The 13,632-nt window shown below is 54.6% G+C and overlaps 1 protein-coding gene across 1 annotated transcript in view; it reads right to left on the bottom strand.

Annotated features, from left to right (window-relative positions):
* Nucleotides 1-12,749, bottom strand: part of Trim62 (tripartite motif containing 62) — a 28,224-nt gene extending 15,475 nt beyond the window's left edge. The window contains exon 1 of the mRNA XM_028855820.2: nucleotides 12,319-12,749. Within this exon, the coding sequence (XP_028711653.1) occupies nucleotides 12,319-12,726 (408 nt within the window). The 5' untranslated portion in view covers nucleotides 12,727-12,749. The remainder of the gene's footprint in view (nucleotides 1-12,318) is intronic.
* Nucleotides 12,750-13,632: the final 883 nt, after the last annotated feature.

The raw sequence follows: 13,632 nt of genomic DNA, 5'->3' as shown, positions 1-13,632 counted from the left end.
TGGCGGCAGCACAGCCCCCTGCCGCCGCCGCAGGCTCACCGCCTACGGTCTCTGCTTGCCTGGCTGGACCCTGCTCTCAGTCTCTGCTGGCACTAAGTCACTGCAGCCTTTCTGCAGCACTATTGCTACCCCCATTTTCAAGTGGCAAAAGGGTACGAGGAGGTCAAGAACCTGGCCCCAGACATACAGCCTGCACATACCGGTCAGGGCCAGCACGGTGAGCTGGAGCCGGCAAGCTTAAAAAGCCAGGTGACATATTTCTACAATGACGAATCTAAGATGACGCACCGCAACAAATCCAGGCAGACAAGACACCACTCTCGGACTGAAAACAGGACTGGGAGCCGGGAGACAGGCAGCCAGGAAAGAGCTCGCCATGCTGCCGGAGGCCCCGAGTTTGGTCTCCAGCCCTGAGGCACAAAGCTAGCTGTGGTAGCACATGCTGGGAACCCCAGAACCAGGAATGGGGCAAGGGGATCCTTGGGGCTCACTGCCTAGCCAGCCCAACCTAGTCGGTGAGCCCTAAGCCCAATGAGAGATCCTGTTTAAAAAAAAAATGTGGAGGGCTGGCGAGAGGGCTCAGCTGTGAGGAGCACTGGCCGCTCTTCCAGAGGCGCCAGGTTCAGTCCCGGCGCCCACAAAGTGGCTTGCCACAGTCTGTCACTTCCGTTTCTGGGATGAGATGTCCTCTTCTGGCCTCTGTGGCCATCGCACAGGCATGTGGTACACAGACATGCATGCAGGCAAACACTCAGGTACATAAAATAAAAAATTTAAATCTTGAAAAGAACAATAACAAAGACAATTGAGCTTTTTTTTTTAAAGGTGGACTGCTGCTGAGATTCAACAGGTGAGGCTGACCTCTGGCCTCCATATGTGCGTGTGCGCGCACACACACACATACACACACATACACATACACACACATACACACACACACACACACACACACACACACACGCACGCACGCACGCGCGCACACCCCCAAATGCCTCCCCCTCCGACAAAAAACAGGCTTAGTGTTGTGATTTTTCCTCTGCCAGGAGTTCCATTTGGCTCAGCAGGACACTTATGATGGCCTTGCTTAAAACATTGATAGTTTGTTCATTATAGGTTTTCTGGCCTTAATTTTGTTTGAAAAAGAATATTGTATTGGGTGTTATTTATGTGGACCCCTGAGGTATTTGGAATCTGCCCTTTGCCTCCACCACGGTCTCCACCATCCTCCCTTCTCGCCTTCATCCAGCCAAAATGGCTCTCCTCCATCATCCAGAGTCACACTTGGGACATTGTTTTGGTGGCGGCGGCGGTGCAGGGATGGGCACCCCCCACCCCCAGCTTGGGCCCGCTAGGCGAGCATACCACAGTGGAACCACGTTCTCATCCCTCCAGCCTTGGGACTTTGCACTCACTGTTTGCTCAGGCTTAATATCGTCCACTTATCGGCTGGAGTCTTGTCTGACCTCCCCACAGGCAGAGGCAGCTCCCTCACACAGTCTTGGGGGCTGCGCTGTACCTTCCCTTGACAGAAGGGACCAGACCCGTCCACGGCTTGGGTGTGTATTGCTCGCCTCACTCGTTGCAATCGGACTTTGACGAGTGGGAATCCTGTGCAGTTTGTCCACTGTTATTGCTTCCTGTATCCTCAGTGCCCAGAGTGGTAGGAGCACATGGCAGGGTCTGTTTATTTGTCAAATAAACAAATCGGGGTGGAGGTGGGTGGTCCCCAATGGAGTCCAGCTGTCTGCACTTACTGAGCCTCTAGCCTCTGTATCATAAGCAAGTGTCCTCCTGTCTGTCCCTCCACCTTCCCCTTATTAGCCCTTGGGTTCTCCATGAAGGTCCTGACTACTTATCTCCCTCTGTGATCTGCATCCAGTGGCTATCTGGTACTAGTTGGGGCTCCAGGAAGGGGCCATGTCAGTGAATTTTCATGAAAACAGACCCTGTGCAACCCCAGGGACCCCAGTCAGCTTAGGCCAAGTAGTGCCAGACAGGCTGAGGTACTGGTTCCTATTTTTTTTTTCCTTTTGAGGCAGTTTCTCTGTGTAGCCCTGACTGTCCTGGAACATGTTCTGTAGACCAGGCTGGCCTTGAACTCAGAGATCTGTCTGCTTCGGCCTCCAGAGCACTGGCATTAAAGGCGTGCACCACCACTACCCAGCTGGTTCCTATTTTTCCCCTCCCTCTTACTTATCCATCTTGTCAGAGCAGGGAGGATCCTTGACAAACAGCTGGTCCACTAAACACCGACACGAGATGGCCAGGATGACTTAGGAAAGGAGGAACGGAGAACACAGAATTTCCTCGGCTTACTACCACTCACTCATTCACCAATGGTTTATTGAGCAGCTACGTTGGAAAGGGCACCCCTGAGGTCTGGAGAGACAACAGAGAACAAGGCCGATGCACTTTCCACCTGCGGGGATCTTCCAGTCCAGTGAGAAAGACTGACAACAAACAGAAAGATAAACAACGAGCAAGGGCATGACCAACATGGCCCATGCTCTAGAGAAGATGGCCGAGTGTGTGCCGGGCAGGCCAATTTAGACGCTGAGGTTGGGGAGGTCTACTCAGAGGAAGGTACATGAGCATAAAGCCAGCCATGAAAATAGGGGTAACAAAAAATATGGGGGTGGCATGTTTTGTGAGAGCAGAGAGCTTCAACAGACACAATGGCTGGAATTCTAGCAGCCGTTTCCGTATGAGGCAACGGTGACCCCAAAAGTCACCGGCTGGAAGGCTCCCGGGCCTCCGAGTCCTCGATGGCAGGCCTACTGCACCGTGGTGCAGAATGTGGCTCCTTTGGCCCCCTGGCAGCTTGGGGACTAATCTAGCTTGGGAATCTGTCAAGAAGCAGATGTTTAGGTAAATGGCTTAGTGCTGCATTCTCCCCTACGGTGGTCCCCACGGGTCCTGTAAGGTTCTAGAAACCCCACTTGTCACATTGTTCAGAACATCCTGGGAACGTGGACACACGCCTCACTGATTTTGAATCCAGGGTCCAAGGAACTGGCTTGCCCTTCTTCCTACATCCATCCAGGGGCAGTGGAGACCTTTCACCCCTCTGCACATACACACCAAGGTCTCCTAGGACACCTACGGCACTGTCAGGGCTGGGGACAGAGAGACAAGGGACAGGGTGAACTGGAGAGAGACCAGGACAAACTCACCACAGTGGACTCAGGGACAGTGCTGGGGGCGTCACACCTACCTTTCCTTACTGAGGAGAGGTGGTTCTGTGGGATGAAGGGTACTCACTGACGCCATCCTGGCCAGAAACCTCAGGCCTGCTGTGGAGTCTGGTCCGATGGCCACACCCACAGCTCCCGCTTTGCCTTCATCATCCCTTTTCCGAATTCCAACCTCAGGACCCCTCTCTGTTCTGTGCCCGATGCCCCCCACAGAAGCTTCAGTGGACATAAGAGAGTTTCTCCAAACCCCCAAGATGTCTTCAGAGTCTGGGAAGGAGGGCACAGGCCTGGGGCGGGGGGTGCAGCATTCAAAGCCCTCTCCATCCACCCCACCATCTCTAGCCATCTCTTGGTCTGTACCTGCACCCGCTCGGCACGACAAGCCTCCAGCCTCATGCGGCTACTTACACTGGGGGAAGATGAAATGGGGTGGAAAATTCAATTTCTTGACCGTGCTGGTCTCAGCTCATCCTCAAGGGCTCAACAGCCACTGAGGGCTGGCAGCCAGTGCATCAAGCAATACAGATGCAGAACCCTCCGGTGTTCCAGAAAGTTCTAAATTAGACAGCCCTAAATACCGTGCAGCGTTTGCATCCCAGCCCTTGCTCAGTGTGGCCTCTGTTCAGGATGCTCATGTGACTCAGAGGTCATCTGTCCTGCGAGCCCATCTCCCAAACCCTCCCCTGTCGTGGGGCATTCCTCTCTGTGTGCAGGGCCCATCCTTACACCGTTGTTGCAAATGGATTCTTCTCCCTTTGAGAGAGGGTCTCACAGAGCCCAGGCTGGCCTGAAACTCACTAAGGGGCAGAGGATGACCCTGAACTTCTGATCCTCCTGCAGGTGTGCAACACCACATCCAGCTTATGAGGTGCTGGGGATCGAACCCAGAGATTCACGCATACTAGGTGAGTCCTCTCTTAATGGAACCACATTCCCAAGCTCCACACACTGTATTCTAACCGTGAGGTTAACCTATCAGTCTCCCTTGCTAGATCTTGGGCTCCTGAGGGCAGGGGCCATGCCCTGGAGTTGTTCTCACTTTCAGTACCGAGGCCAGGGCCAGACACATCTAGCTTCTGACTTTTGCTAGGTGAACCTGTTCAGAGACCAGGACGGGAGACAGAAAGGCAGGGAGAGCGGCTTAGGAGGACTTGGGCGGGCAGCTCTGGGCCAGCCTCAGAAACGGCTAACCCAGGGAGCCCAAGGCCTGGAGCCCACGGGTAGCCTCAGGAGGCAGACTGAGCTGTGCCACTCGGCACTCTAGCATCTTCTCCGGCTCTGGATCAGACAGATGTGGGTGAGAAAGTCACCTGCCAGCTGTGTGTCCCCGGTGTTGTCAATCTAACCTCTCTGAGGCCCAAGGCCCTCATCTGCAAGATGGTGATACATCATAGGTCCCAGGGTGGGGACAGTGAAATGAGGTAACAGGAGGATGTATTTAGACCCCCAGGGCACATAACCTGGCATTTACAGAGTGCCTGGGATGCTGTCACTGCGTTCCATCCGAGGCCCCTGTCACCGCTTCATGTCCTCGTCCCAGGCAGTGTCCAGGCGGCCCCTCCCTGCTTCCTGAGATGGCAAAAGCAGGAAGGGGTGGGAGGGACCATCTGCTCCAACCCCAGCCTTCGCCAGGACGGGAAACAAATCTGAGGGACTGACTGGCCCAAGGCCACACAGCTTGCCAGGGAGAGAGTAAGCCAGAAAACTCACTCCTAGTTGAGAGGCCAGTTAGCAAACAGGAAACTGTCAATAAACTCCTAAGTGACAGAGCAGCCACAGAGGAAGGACACGGTGAGCACAGCTGCCCGTAGGGAGGCTTGGAACCACCGGAGCTGGGAGTAGTGTGGTCTGAGTTTGAACTGTACAGGCATTTCATTGTGACCCAGTACTCACAACAGTCTAGAAGGTTCTATCTTACAGAGAGAGGAACTGATGACCAGAGAGGCCAGGCAGCTTGCTTAGGGTCACAAAGCTATTAAGAGAGAGCCAAGGTTCTGGGTGACTCCAAAAACACATTCAAGACTGACCCTTGAGCTCTCTACTCCCTTTATTCAACAGCAACACTTTAGAGTTGCCGAGTACCTCAAAATCCAGAGCAGCCACTGGGCATCAGGGTTATGTGAGGCCCTAACCGTAGAGACATCGAATAGTCTGCAGCTAGTTGGAGAGGCAAAATCTCGAATAGGTGTCAGGGAGGGCAGAGTTCACATGGGGGTCGGCCTGGGATCCAGTACAGCTGCCACCACTTAGCCAGGTCGGTGGCACCTTCCGCCTTCTTGGGTTTCCAACCTGTAAAGTGAGGCTGTAACAGCATCGGCCTCAGAGAGTTGCTGGGACCATTAAACAGCTCGGTTCCTGGCATGACACAGGGTGGGCTGTCATGGTTGTGGAACCCTGTCCTCCAGGCACGCCATGGCCACCGTCGTCTCGAAACCAGAGACGCTGATTGTCTGCTTGCGCTCCCTCACAGAAGTGGGAGTCATCAGACTCTCACGTGAGAGTCCAGCCACCCAGCGCCTCCTGCTCCCTCTGTTGTGTTAACCCTGCCCCGGCTTTGGAGGTTAACAGGAGGTAGGAGGTTAACTGGAGAAGCCACAAAGCCATTTATGTGACTCGTCACCTACGCTATTTCCATGTCGTGCCTCTGGGAGCCATCCACACTTCTATAAGCAACCTCTCACCCATTCTCCAGTAAAGGAGCCTAAACTCATTGGTCCACCAAGCTGGGTGCGGGCATTTCTCTGGCTTGCCATTGCCCCTCTGTCTGACAGAACACCTGGAAAAGTCACGCAATTGTCAGCCTAAGAGTGAGAGAAACAGGACCTTGGATCACAAGAAGACTGGAGTCCACCTTCATTTCTGATGGAAGGGCAGAGAAGGCAGGTGACCGGGCTCCCCTGGCCATTCCAAGTGGTAAGGACTGGTCAGGCAGGGTATACTTGATGTGTGTAGGAAGTCGCCAGAGTCAGGCAGGTGACAGGTGGGTAGAGCCACAAACTGGAAAGGCTGGCTAGGGCCAGCTGGGCTGGAGTGGAGGCCTTGGATGTCATCTGGGGAGAGTTGGAGTCCTCAGTCCATCAGAGCTAGTTCACCACAGGATAGGGAATGGGGGTGGGGTACTGTGTAGGACTACATAAACACACAGCTGTACAGCTCTGTCATCAGCTGGAAGGCCCCGGGGCTCTCCGTCTATTTGGAAGGATCAGTTCAGAGGAAGTGATTACGGAGAGGACAGAACCAGGGCTCAAAGGCCCAGACTCCTCTACTATGAAGCTGTCCCTCTTCCTGACTCGGGGGTGGGGGTGGAGAAAGATGCTGTAGAAGCCATCTTGACTCTAGCCTCAGGGATCCTTCTCATCTCCATGGAGGCCACACAAGCTCAGAGTCAGAATCCTGACACTGCTTGCCTGTGGTCCTACCCAGAGTCAACTTGCTCAGTCCCTCCCCTGGGTGCTCCTGCTCTTCCTGACAGACACGAGTTCTTCTCTGGCATCAATATTTTTGAGGGCAAGCCCTCCCTGAGCCCCTTGGAGCCTCACGGTCCCTGGCAATACAGCTGCTCTCCTGTCCCTGGCCTCCCACAGACGGCCGTGCACCGCTCCAGGTGTGGAACTGACAGGCTACACGGTCTGCTCACATCTGCCTCCGGTTCCCCAGCATCTTCAGGATCAACTTCTAACCTTTGAAGCATCCCTCCTGCCCCCATGCCACATCCACATCCAGGGCCCATCCTAAGCAAGTCCAGCCTCTTTCCAATCCTTATGCCCTCCCCCAACAACTGTCCATCTGTATGTGTGCCCACATATCCATGCCCCGGCCATATTCACCGCCCAAATTCAAGTTCCAATTGACTCATTGGTGGTGTGACCTAAGCACAGTGTCTGTGCCTCAGTTTCCCCATTTGTAACATGGGGCAATGGTTGTGAGTATTAAAAGAGAGAGGGAACAGCCTGGTGATCGTGATGGCGCACGCCTTTAATCCCAGCACTCGGGAGGCAGAGGCAGGCGGATCTCAGTTCAAGGTCAGCCTGGTCTACAGAGCGAGTTCCAGGACAGTCAGTGCTACATAGAGGAACCTTGTTTTGAAAAACAAAACAAACAAACAAAAAAGTGTGTGTGTGTGTGTGTGTGTGTGTGTGTGTGTGTGTGTGTGTTCCTTCTCAGTATGCGCCCAGTCCTCTGCAATAGCTGTAGATGTCTTCCTTTCCTCTGCTCACGCCCTCCCTGGCCTGCATTACTTCGGTGAGTTGGCTAGACCTTGGAAACAGCTCCCTATTCAGGAGGGGGCCAGACCCATAGAACCATGGTAGGGCCATGATCAGGTAGCTTTGTCCTGGGTTCAACAGAGGACCAACCCTCAGCAATCATATAGGTATTAAGTCCAGGACAAAACATTAAAGTCAACCTTGAATCCAAGTTTTTTTTTTTTTTTTTTTTTTTTTTTTTTTTTTCGAGACAGGGTTTCTCTGTGTAGCTTTGCGCTTTCTGAGCTCACTTGGTAGCCAGGCTGGCTCGAACTCACAGCGATCCGCCTGGCTCTGCCTCCCGAGTGCTGGGATTAAAGGCGTGCGCCATTGAATCCAAGTTTGATCATCACCTACGCACCTCCAAATCTTTCATGCCCACCCTGTGTCCAGCAGAGCTCAGGGTGGAGTGTCCAGCCAGACTGTGGCCTTGGACTGACTGGATATGGGGCTCTGGCAAACCTATTTTCTTATCTATAAAGTGGGGAGAGTGGACCAGAGGGTGTCCGAAGCTCATGTTCTTTTGGTTGCTCCCGGAGGAGACAGTCAGAGGGCTGATAAAGAGGCTGTGCCTTCCACCTCTTCCGCCTGCTTATAGGAAAGACTCAGGCACGTTCCCAGTCTCCCAGCCTCAGGGAGTGTCTGAAGAATGCTGCTGAGCCTCGACCCTCTCTGGATGTAGGGACAGGAAGGGCTATCTCAAGGGACTGTGCCCACCACACAGCACCAGGTACACCTGAAACACCCAATCCACTCCACTCTTCAGACTTGTATTTTGTCACTATCAACCTCGTCACCAGACAGTTTTGTTCCAGAAAATGAACATTCTGGGAGTGGGGGGCGGGCAACTTCAACTCTCAGCTCTACCCTGTGACCTGAGCTCTGTGCAGCTGGACTAGGCTTCCTGGCTGCCCAGACAGCTTCATGGAGAGGAGTGTGGGCGCCGCCAGCCTCACACTCACACAGGCTGCTGTGTGCACAAAACCCTGCCCTTTCCCAGGAGATGTGACGGCAGAGGGCCTTTTCCCCAGGACAGAAAACCTCATCGGTCTCCTTGACCAGGGTACAAAATAAGCGCTTTCGTGGCTGTCACCCTTGGGAGAGGCAGTGACTCTCTCTTTACATGGAAAGTGAACAGTCTTCCTCTGACTCTCGTGTCTTAGATCAGAAGGGGGACAGAGAAGTCCATGCCTTCCACTCTGCAGAAAAAAAGTCAGAGCCGAGATTTGAGCCCTGCCCCCCCCCCCCAGCCCGCTCTTCCCTCCTGGGCTGACTTCTTGTCTCTCTCTCTCATCACTGTGCCCAGCTTGTCAGGCTCCCATCCAAGGCCCAGTCCTGCTGCCTTTGTTGGCGTGAGGCACGCCTTAGGAAAAGCTCCAGTGATCACATGAGGCCTGGAAAGGGACGCTCCGATGAATCGGATCCTCTCTCTGGGGGTCAGGAACCTGAGATGGCTAGGGAGCCGGATGCTCTGCTTGATCAGGGTGACATCCCAGCCACCTGCCCTGGGGTGTCAGCCGGCACCAACAGACTGTGTCCCTAGTCTGGTCTTGTGCTAAGTGCTCTTGATACAAAAACAGGCGGGGTGGGCAGGAGACAATTCTGAATGATGGATGGGGAGGCCAGGGAATGGCCCTCAGAGGCAGCAGAGAGGCTGTACGTGGCCCAGGTGGACTGGCCCCAAGTCCTGACCCTGACACTCACCATCACTTAGCTTTGCAAGCCTGCCTCCATTTACAAAAGGAATAAATCACAACGGTACCCACAGCAGGTGTTGTGAAGACCACGTGACGCATTATAAGACAGCTGTGGGCAGCCCTTGGCTCATGGACCCCAAACTCTTTGGAGATGAGCTCATCCCTCTCCTTTGCTCTGTGGTCCAGGTGCTCATCAGCAGTGGGGGGAGGGGTGCATGCACGTGCACACACACACACACACACACACACACACACACACACACACACCGGCATGAAACTTTTACACAACTATACAGTAATTCTAGCCAGGCTTGTCCACAGGTAGGATGAGGGATATTTGGCCTTTTATATCATATTGCCCCCACTTCCTGTGTACATATTATCATTAGAATAAGTCCAGATGTCTAAAAGTTATGCTGGCTGGCTGTGCCAGCCACAGTTCTAGGCACTTCGAATCAAGAACTGTTAACCTTTACGACACCCTCCCTGGGAATGTAATCGATGACACCTGGAGACTCAGACGACTGAGGTGACCTGACTGAACTCCTGCAGCAGTCAGGATGTACCCCCTGAAATCCAGGGTACAGAACAGTTTTTATATGGCAGGTCAAGGGGTCAGAGGCTCAGAGATAGCAAGTCATTTTCCTAAGGTCACACAGGCAGCATGTGGCAGGGCCAGGGTGGAGCAGCCTGAGGACAAAGACAAAGCTATTCATCCTCTCACTCCAAGATTCAGAATAAAGGTAACCGCTGCAGGCCAAATTCTGGGTAGGGGGTCTGGAGACCCCAGCTGTGTGTGAGCCTGGCCTCCTCTGCCTTCAAGACCTAGGGTAAGTCTTCCCTCTGCGCCCCCACCAGTTCTCCATCTGGCAAGTGAGTTCTACACCAGGTGCTCTCTCAGGCTCTGCCAGCTCTGGGGTAGGGGCCCCAGCACAGGGGCCACTGGCTGCTGGGGGAAGCAGAGCTTGGGGGTGGAGGCTGCCCCGTTCGTTCTCAGTTCTGGGATAGTTATTGAGCCTGCTTTCCTAGGAGGCAGGAGAGGCAGATGGGGGTGGGGCGGGGCCTCTCGGCGGCGGCTAGGGGAGGCAAGTTTCTCTGCCACCATCTGCCTAAGTCCCAAGGGGACATCAAGGCGAGTCTCTTTCTCAGGTGAGAGAGGTGGGGTGCAAGTTGAGCCAGGAGAGCGTGTGAGTTCTTGAGAGATCTCAGGAGGAGGAAGGATGGGAATGTGTGCTGCTTGCTCCTCCTACCCTGGCTCTACACTTCAAATAAGTTCTTTCCAGATGAGCCACAGCAAGGTCCAGGCGGGGAGGGAGGTAATTATTTCCTGATTAAGTTCTTGAGGGATGGAGAACTTGCTACTCGAAAGTTAGCTGACTCTGTTTTCTTTTTCTTTCTTTTTTTCTTTTTTCTTTTTTGAGACAGGGTTTCTCTGTAGCCCTGGCTGTCCTGGAACTTGCTCTGTAGACCAGGCTGGCCTCAAACTCAGAGATCTGCCTGCCTCTTTCTCCCAAGTGCTGAGATTAAAGATATATGTTACCATTGCCTGGCTATTTTTTTTTTTTTTTTTTGTAAAAACATCTTCTGCTTCTAAATCCTCTGGTTTGGGCCAGATTAGACCAAGCTTGGTCATTCATTCATTTATTCATTCATCCACCATATTGGGGGGGGCGGGCGACAATAAACTTACTAAGGGAAAAGCTGTTGAAACCTTGAGGAACTGTCTACTATTGGTATCCCAAAGCCAGGGAGGAGAATTGCTGGGTTGAAATAGGTTAGCTTGAAAAAAGGATTCAAATAAGCTTGGGAATCACTTTATTAAATAGACTTAATCTTAAATAGACTCAAGATTTCTCCAAGCCTTTAGCAGGCAAATGTGAAACCGAGAATTCTCTAGTGGGGAGACTAGGGAGATATGCAATATGATCCCGATAACCTGACCTTGGGAAGCTTCCTTGCAAAGCACCCACCACACCTGAGGCTGGAGGGTGGCTCAGCAGCTAAGAGCTTCTGCTCTTGCAGAGGACCTGGGTTTGGTTCCCAGCACCCCCTGATGACTCATAATCATCTGTACCTCCAGTTTCAGGGGATCTGACACCTTCTCCTGGCCTCTTAGGTACACACAAGTACATGGTGTGCATACACAAAGGCAAAACACTTATACACATAAAATAAAATAATTAAAAATAAATAAAATGTCATACTTATTGGTAAAGGACATGAAGGGAAATGTAGGTCTCAGCATGTGTATATATCTGTATTTCTCTTCATATGCATTTCTCTTTCTATACAAGCATGGAGCTTGAGGGAAGCTCTGGAGGGAAGATGTCGTAAGTGGAGCCTTGGGAGTTTTATAGACACTGATAAGGGTCTGGCTGTCTTGTCAGTGACAATAGGGAGGTTTAACGGAGATTAGCTGCAGTTAAAGGCTGTGTTCAATTAAATACTCAAAGATTTTCATGTAGATGACGTCAACAGGGGTCATCAAGAGGCCCTGGTGAGTCCTAGGGGCCTGTCTTCACCTTCCCCTATCACCTTTGAGTCTAATTCTCCAAATCTTGAATTTTCATTTCCTGGTTCCACTCTCAATCCGCCCCTTCTCTGGTTTAAATACAAAACGGTTCTTGCCATATTTGAACTTGATCCCAACCTTAGACCCTCACACACCTTGGCCTAAGACTTGGCACCCAAATCTGCCCTCTGGGCAATCTGCATGTCTTAAGCTTAACTCCCACCTGCATGGCACAGCCGAGGCCCAGTCCTTACACTAGATCTCTATGATCACCTGGAGCAGCAAGCCGCACCCACAATGCCCCCAAACCTGCCACTGTGGCTGCATTTAGAATAGCATATTCCCCATCCTCCCCCCCCCCCCCCATCCCGCGCTAGCTGTGATAGTGGTCCTGCCCTAGCCCGGAGGAGCTGATGTCTCTCTTTCTGCCTCAGCCAGCATCTGGTCCAGCTGTGACTCCCTCTCTACCCATCATCCCCACCCCACTCTCTCCGAGGCACGGATTCCCACCCCAGATACGTCTCGAGCCCATTCGATAGAGATGCCCAAGGACCACGCCCCCTGCTCCGCCCCTCACCACAACCACGCCCCTCTGGCATTAAGTCGGCTTGGGGCCCTTGGCTCTAGTGGAACCCTGACCCCACCCACTTCCCCGCCTGCCTGCCACGCACCTGCAACTCCTCGAAGGCATCGTCGATGCCGGTGACCTGGTGCTGCTCGTGCAGCGCGGGCTCATCACAGAAGAAGCAGAGCAGCGCGCGGTCTGTGAGGCAGAAGAGCTTGACCTTGTCATGCGCCTGGCAGGGTCGCGCGGCGCGGCGCGCGTTGAGGATGGCGTCCAGCGGGAAGGCGCTGTAGCGCTCCACGATGTTGGCCAGCTTGAGACTGGGCGCCAGCGCGGGCTCGGCGAACGTGCGCCGGCACTCCGGGCAGTCGCGGGCGCCCTGCGCCTCCTGCCGCACCCAGTGTTCGGTGATGCAGCGGCGGCAGAAGTAGTGCTCGCAGCCCAGGCTCACCGGGTCCTGGTAGATGCTCAGGCAGATGGAACACAGCAGCTCGTCCTTGAGGCTGCACGCCATGGCGCCGGGGGCGGTGCGGAGCGGAGCCCGAGAGGCCAGCAGCCGGCGCGGCGCGATCGGGGGCGGCACCCGGGGGCCAGGCCCACGGGGGCACGGGAGACAGGCGCCGGGGAGCGCGGGGGGCGCTGTCTGCGATGCTGGGGACACGGTGGCTCGGTGCCGAGTAGGGGCCACCCGGGATGCGAGCCCTGGAGCTCGGTTTCGAGATACTAGATGTCCATCAGCGATGGGCGCTGGAGGAGAGAGGCCGAGGGCGTCCCAAGGAAGAGGCTCCAGGCGAGGAGGGTCTAGAGGACCAGACAGTCCCAAAGGATAGATGCTGCGAGAAGGAGATCCCGAAGGGGGGCGGAGGCCACAGTGGGGCTGGAATCCCGGGACCCGGACAGCTTTGGGAGCGGGGCGAGCTGGGGATGGGGAATTCTGCGGGACAGAGCAGCCAGACCCAGCCGCACCGCGGCTTTGCCCGGCAGAGCAGAGGAGGGGTGCCGGCCCGCTCAGCTGCCCGACCCTGGCCGCAGATCCCGGCCCCGCGCGGCCCCTTACCCGCACCAGCTCAGCGGCCACCGCTTCGGTCCAGCGCAGCCTCTCAACCCGGAACCAGCCGAGTCGAGCTGCCCGGCGCCCTGGCTCCCTCTCCGCCCCCGCGGGCGGGACCCAAGCCGCTCCGCCCCCGCGGCGGGCGGGGGAGGGGCGGGGCCTCCAGGCTCCAGATCCTGCCTGGCCCCCACAGTGCTTCTGGCCACTAGGGACAGGGAAACCAGCTGTTTTGTTCCGGGTCTGCACAGCTGGCAGGTTTGCTTAGGGTTCTGGCGGCAGGGGCCAAGAGGAGAGCTAATGCAGAAAAGTGAGAGGCCAGCGCCCAAGTAAGGACCATCTCAATGGACGGTCAATTTTTGGATGATCGAG

This window comes from Peromyscus leucopus, chromosome 2 (assembly GCF_004664715.2).
Source record: "Peromyscus leucopus breed LL Stock chromosome 2, UCI_PerLeu_2.1, whole genome shotgun sequence".
Lineage (NCBI taxonomy): Eukaryota > Metazoa > Chordata > Mammalia > Rodentia > Cricetidae > Peromyscus > Peromyscus leucopus.
Note: the sequence above shows the minus strand (reverse complement) of the source record. Positions and strands in the feature narration are given on the sequence as shown.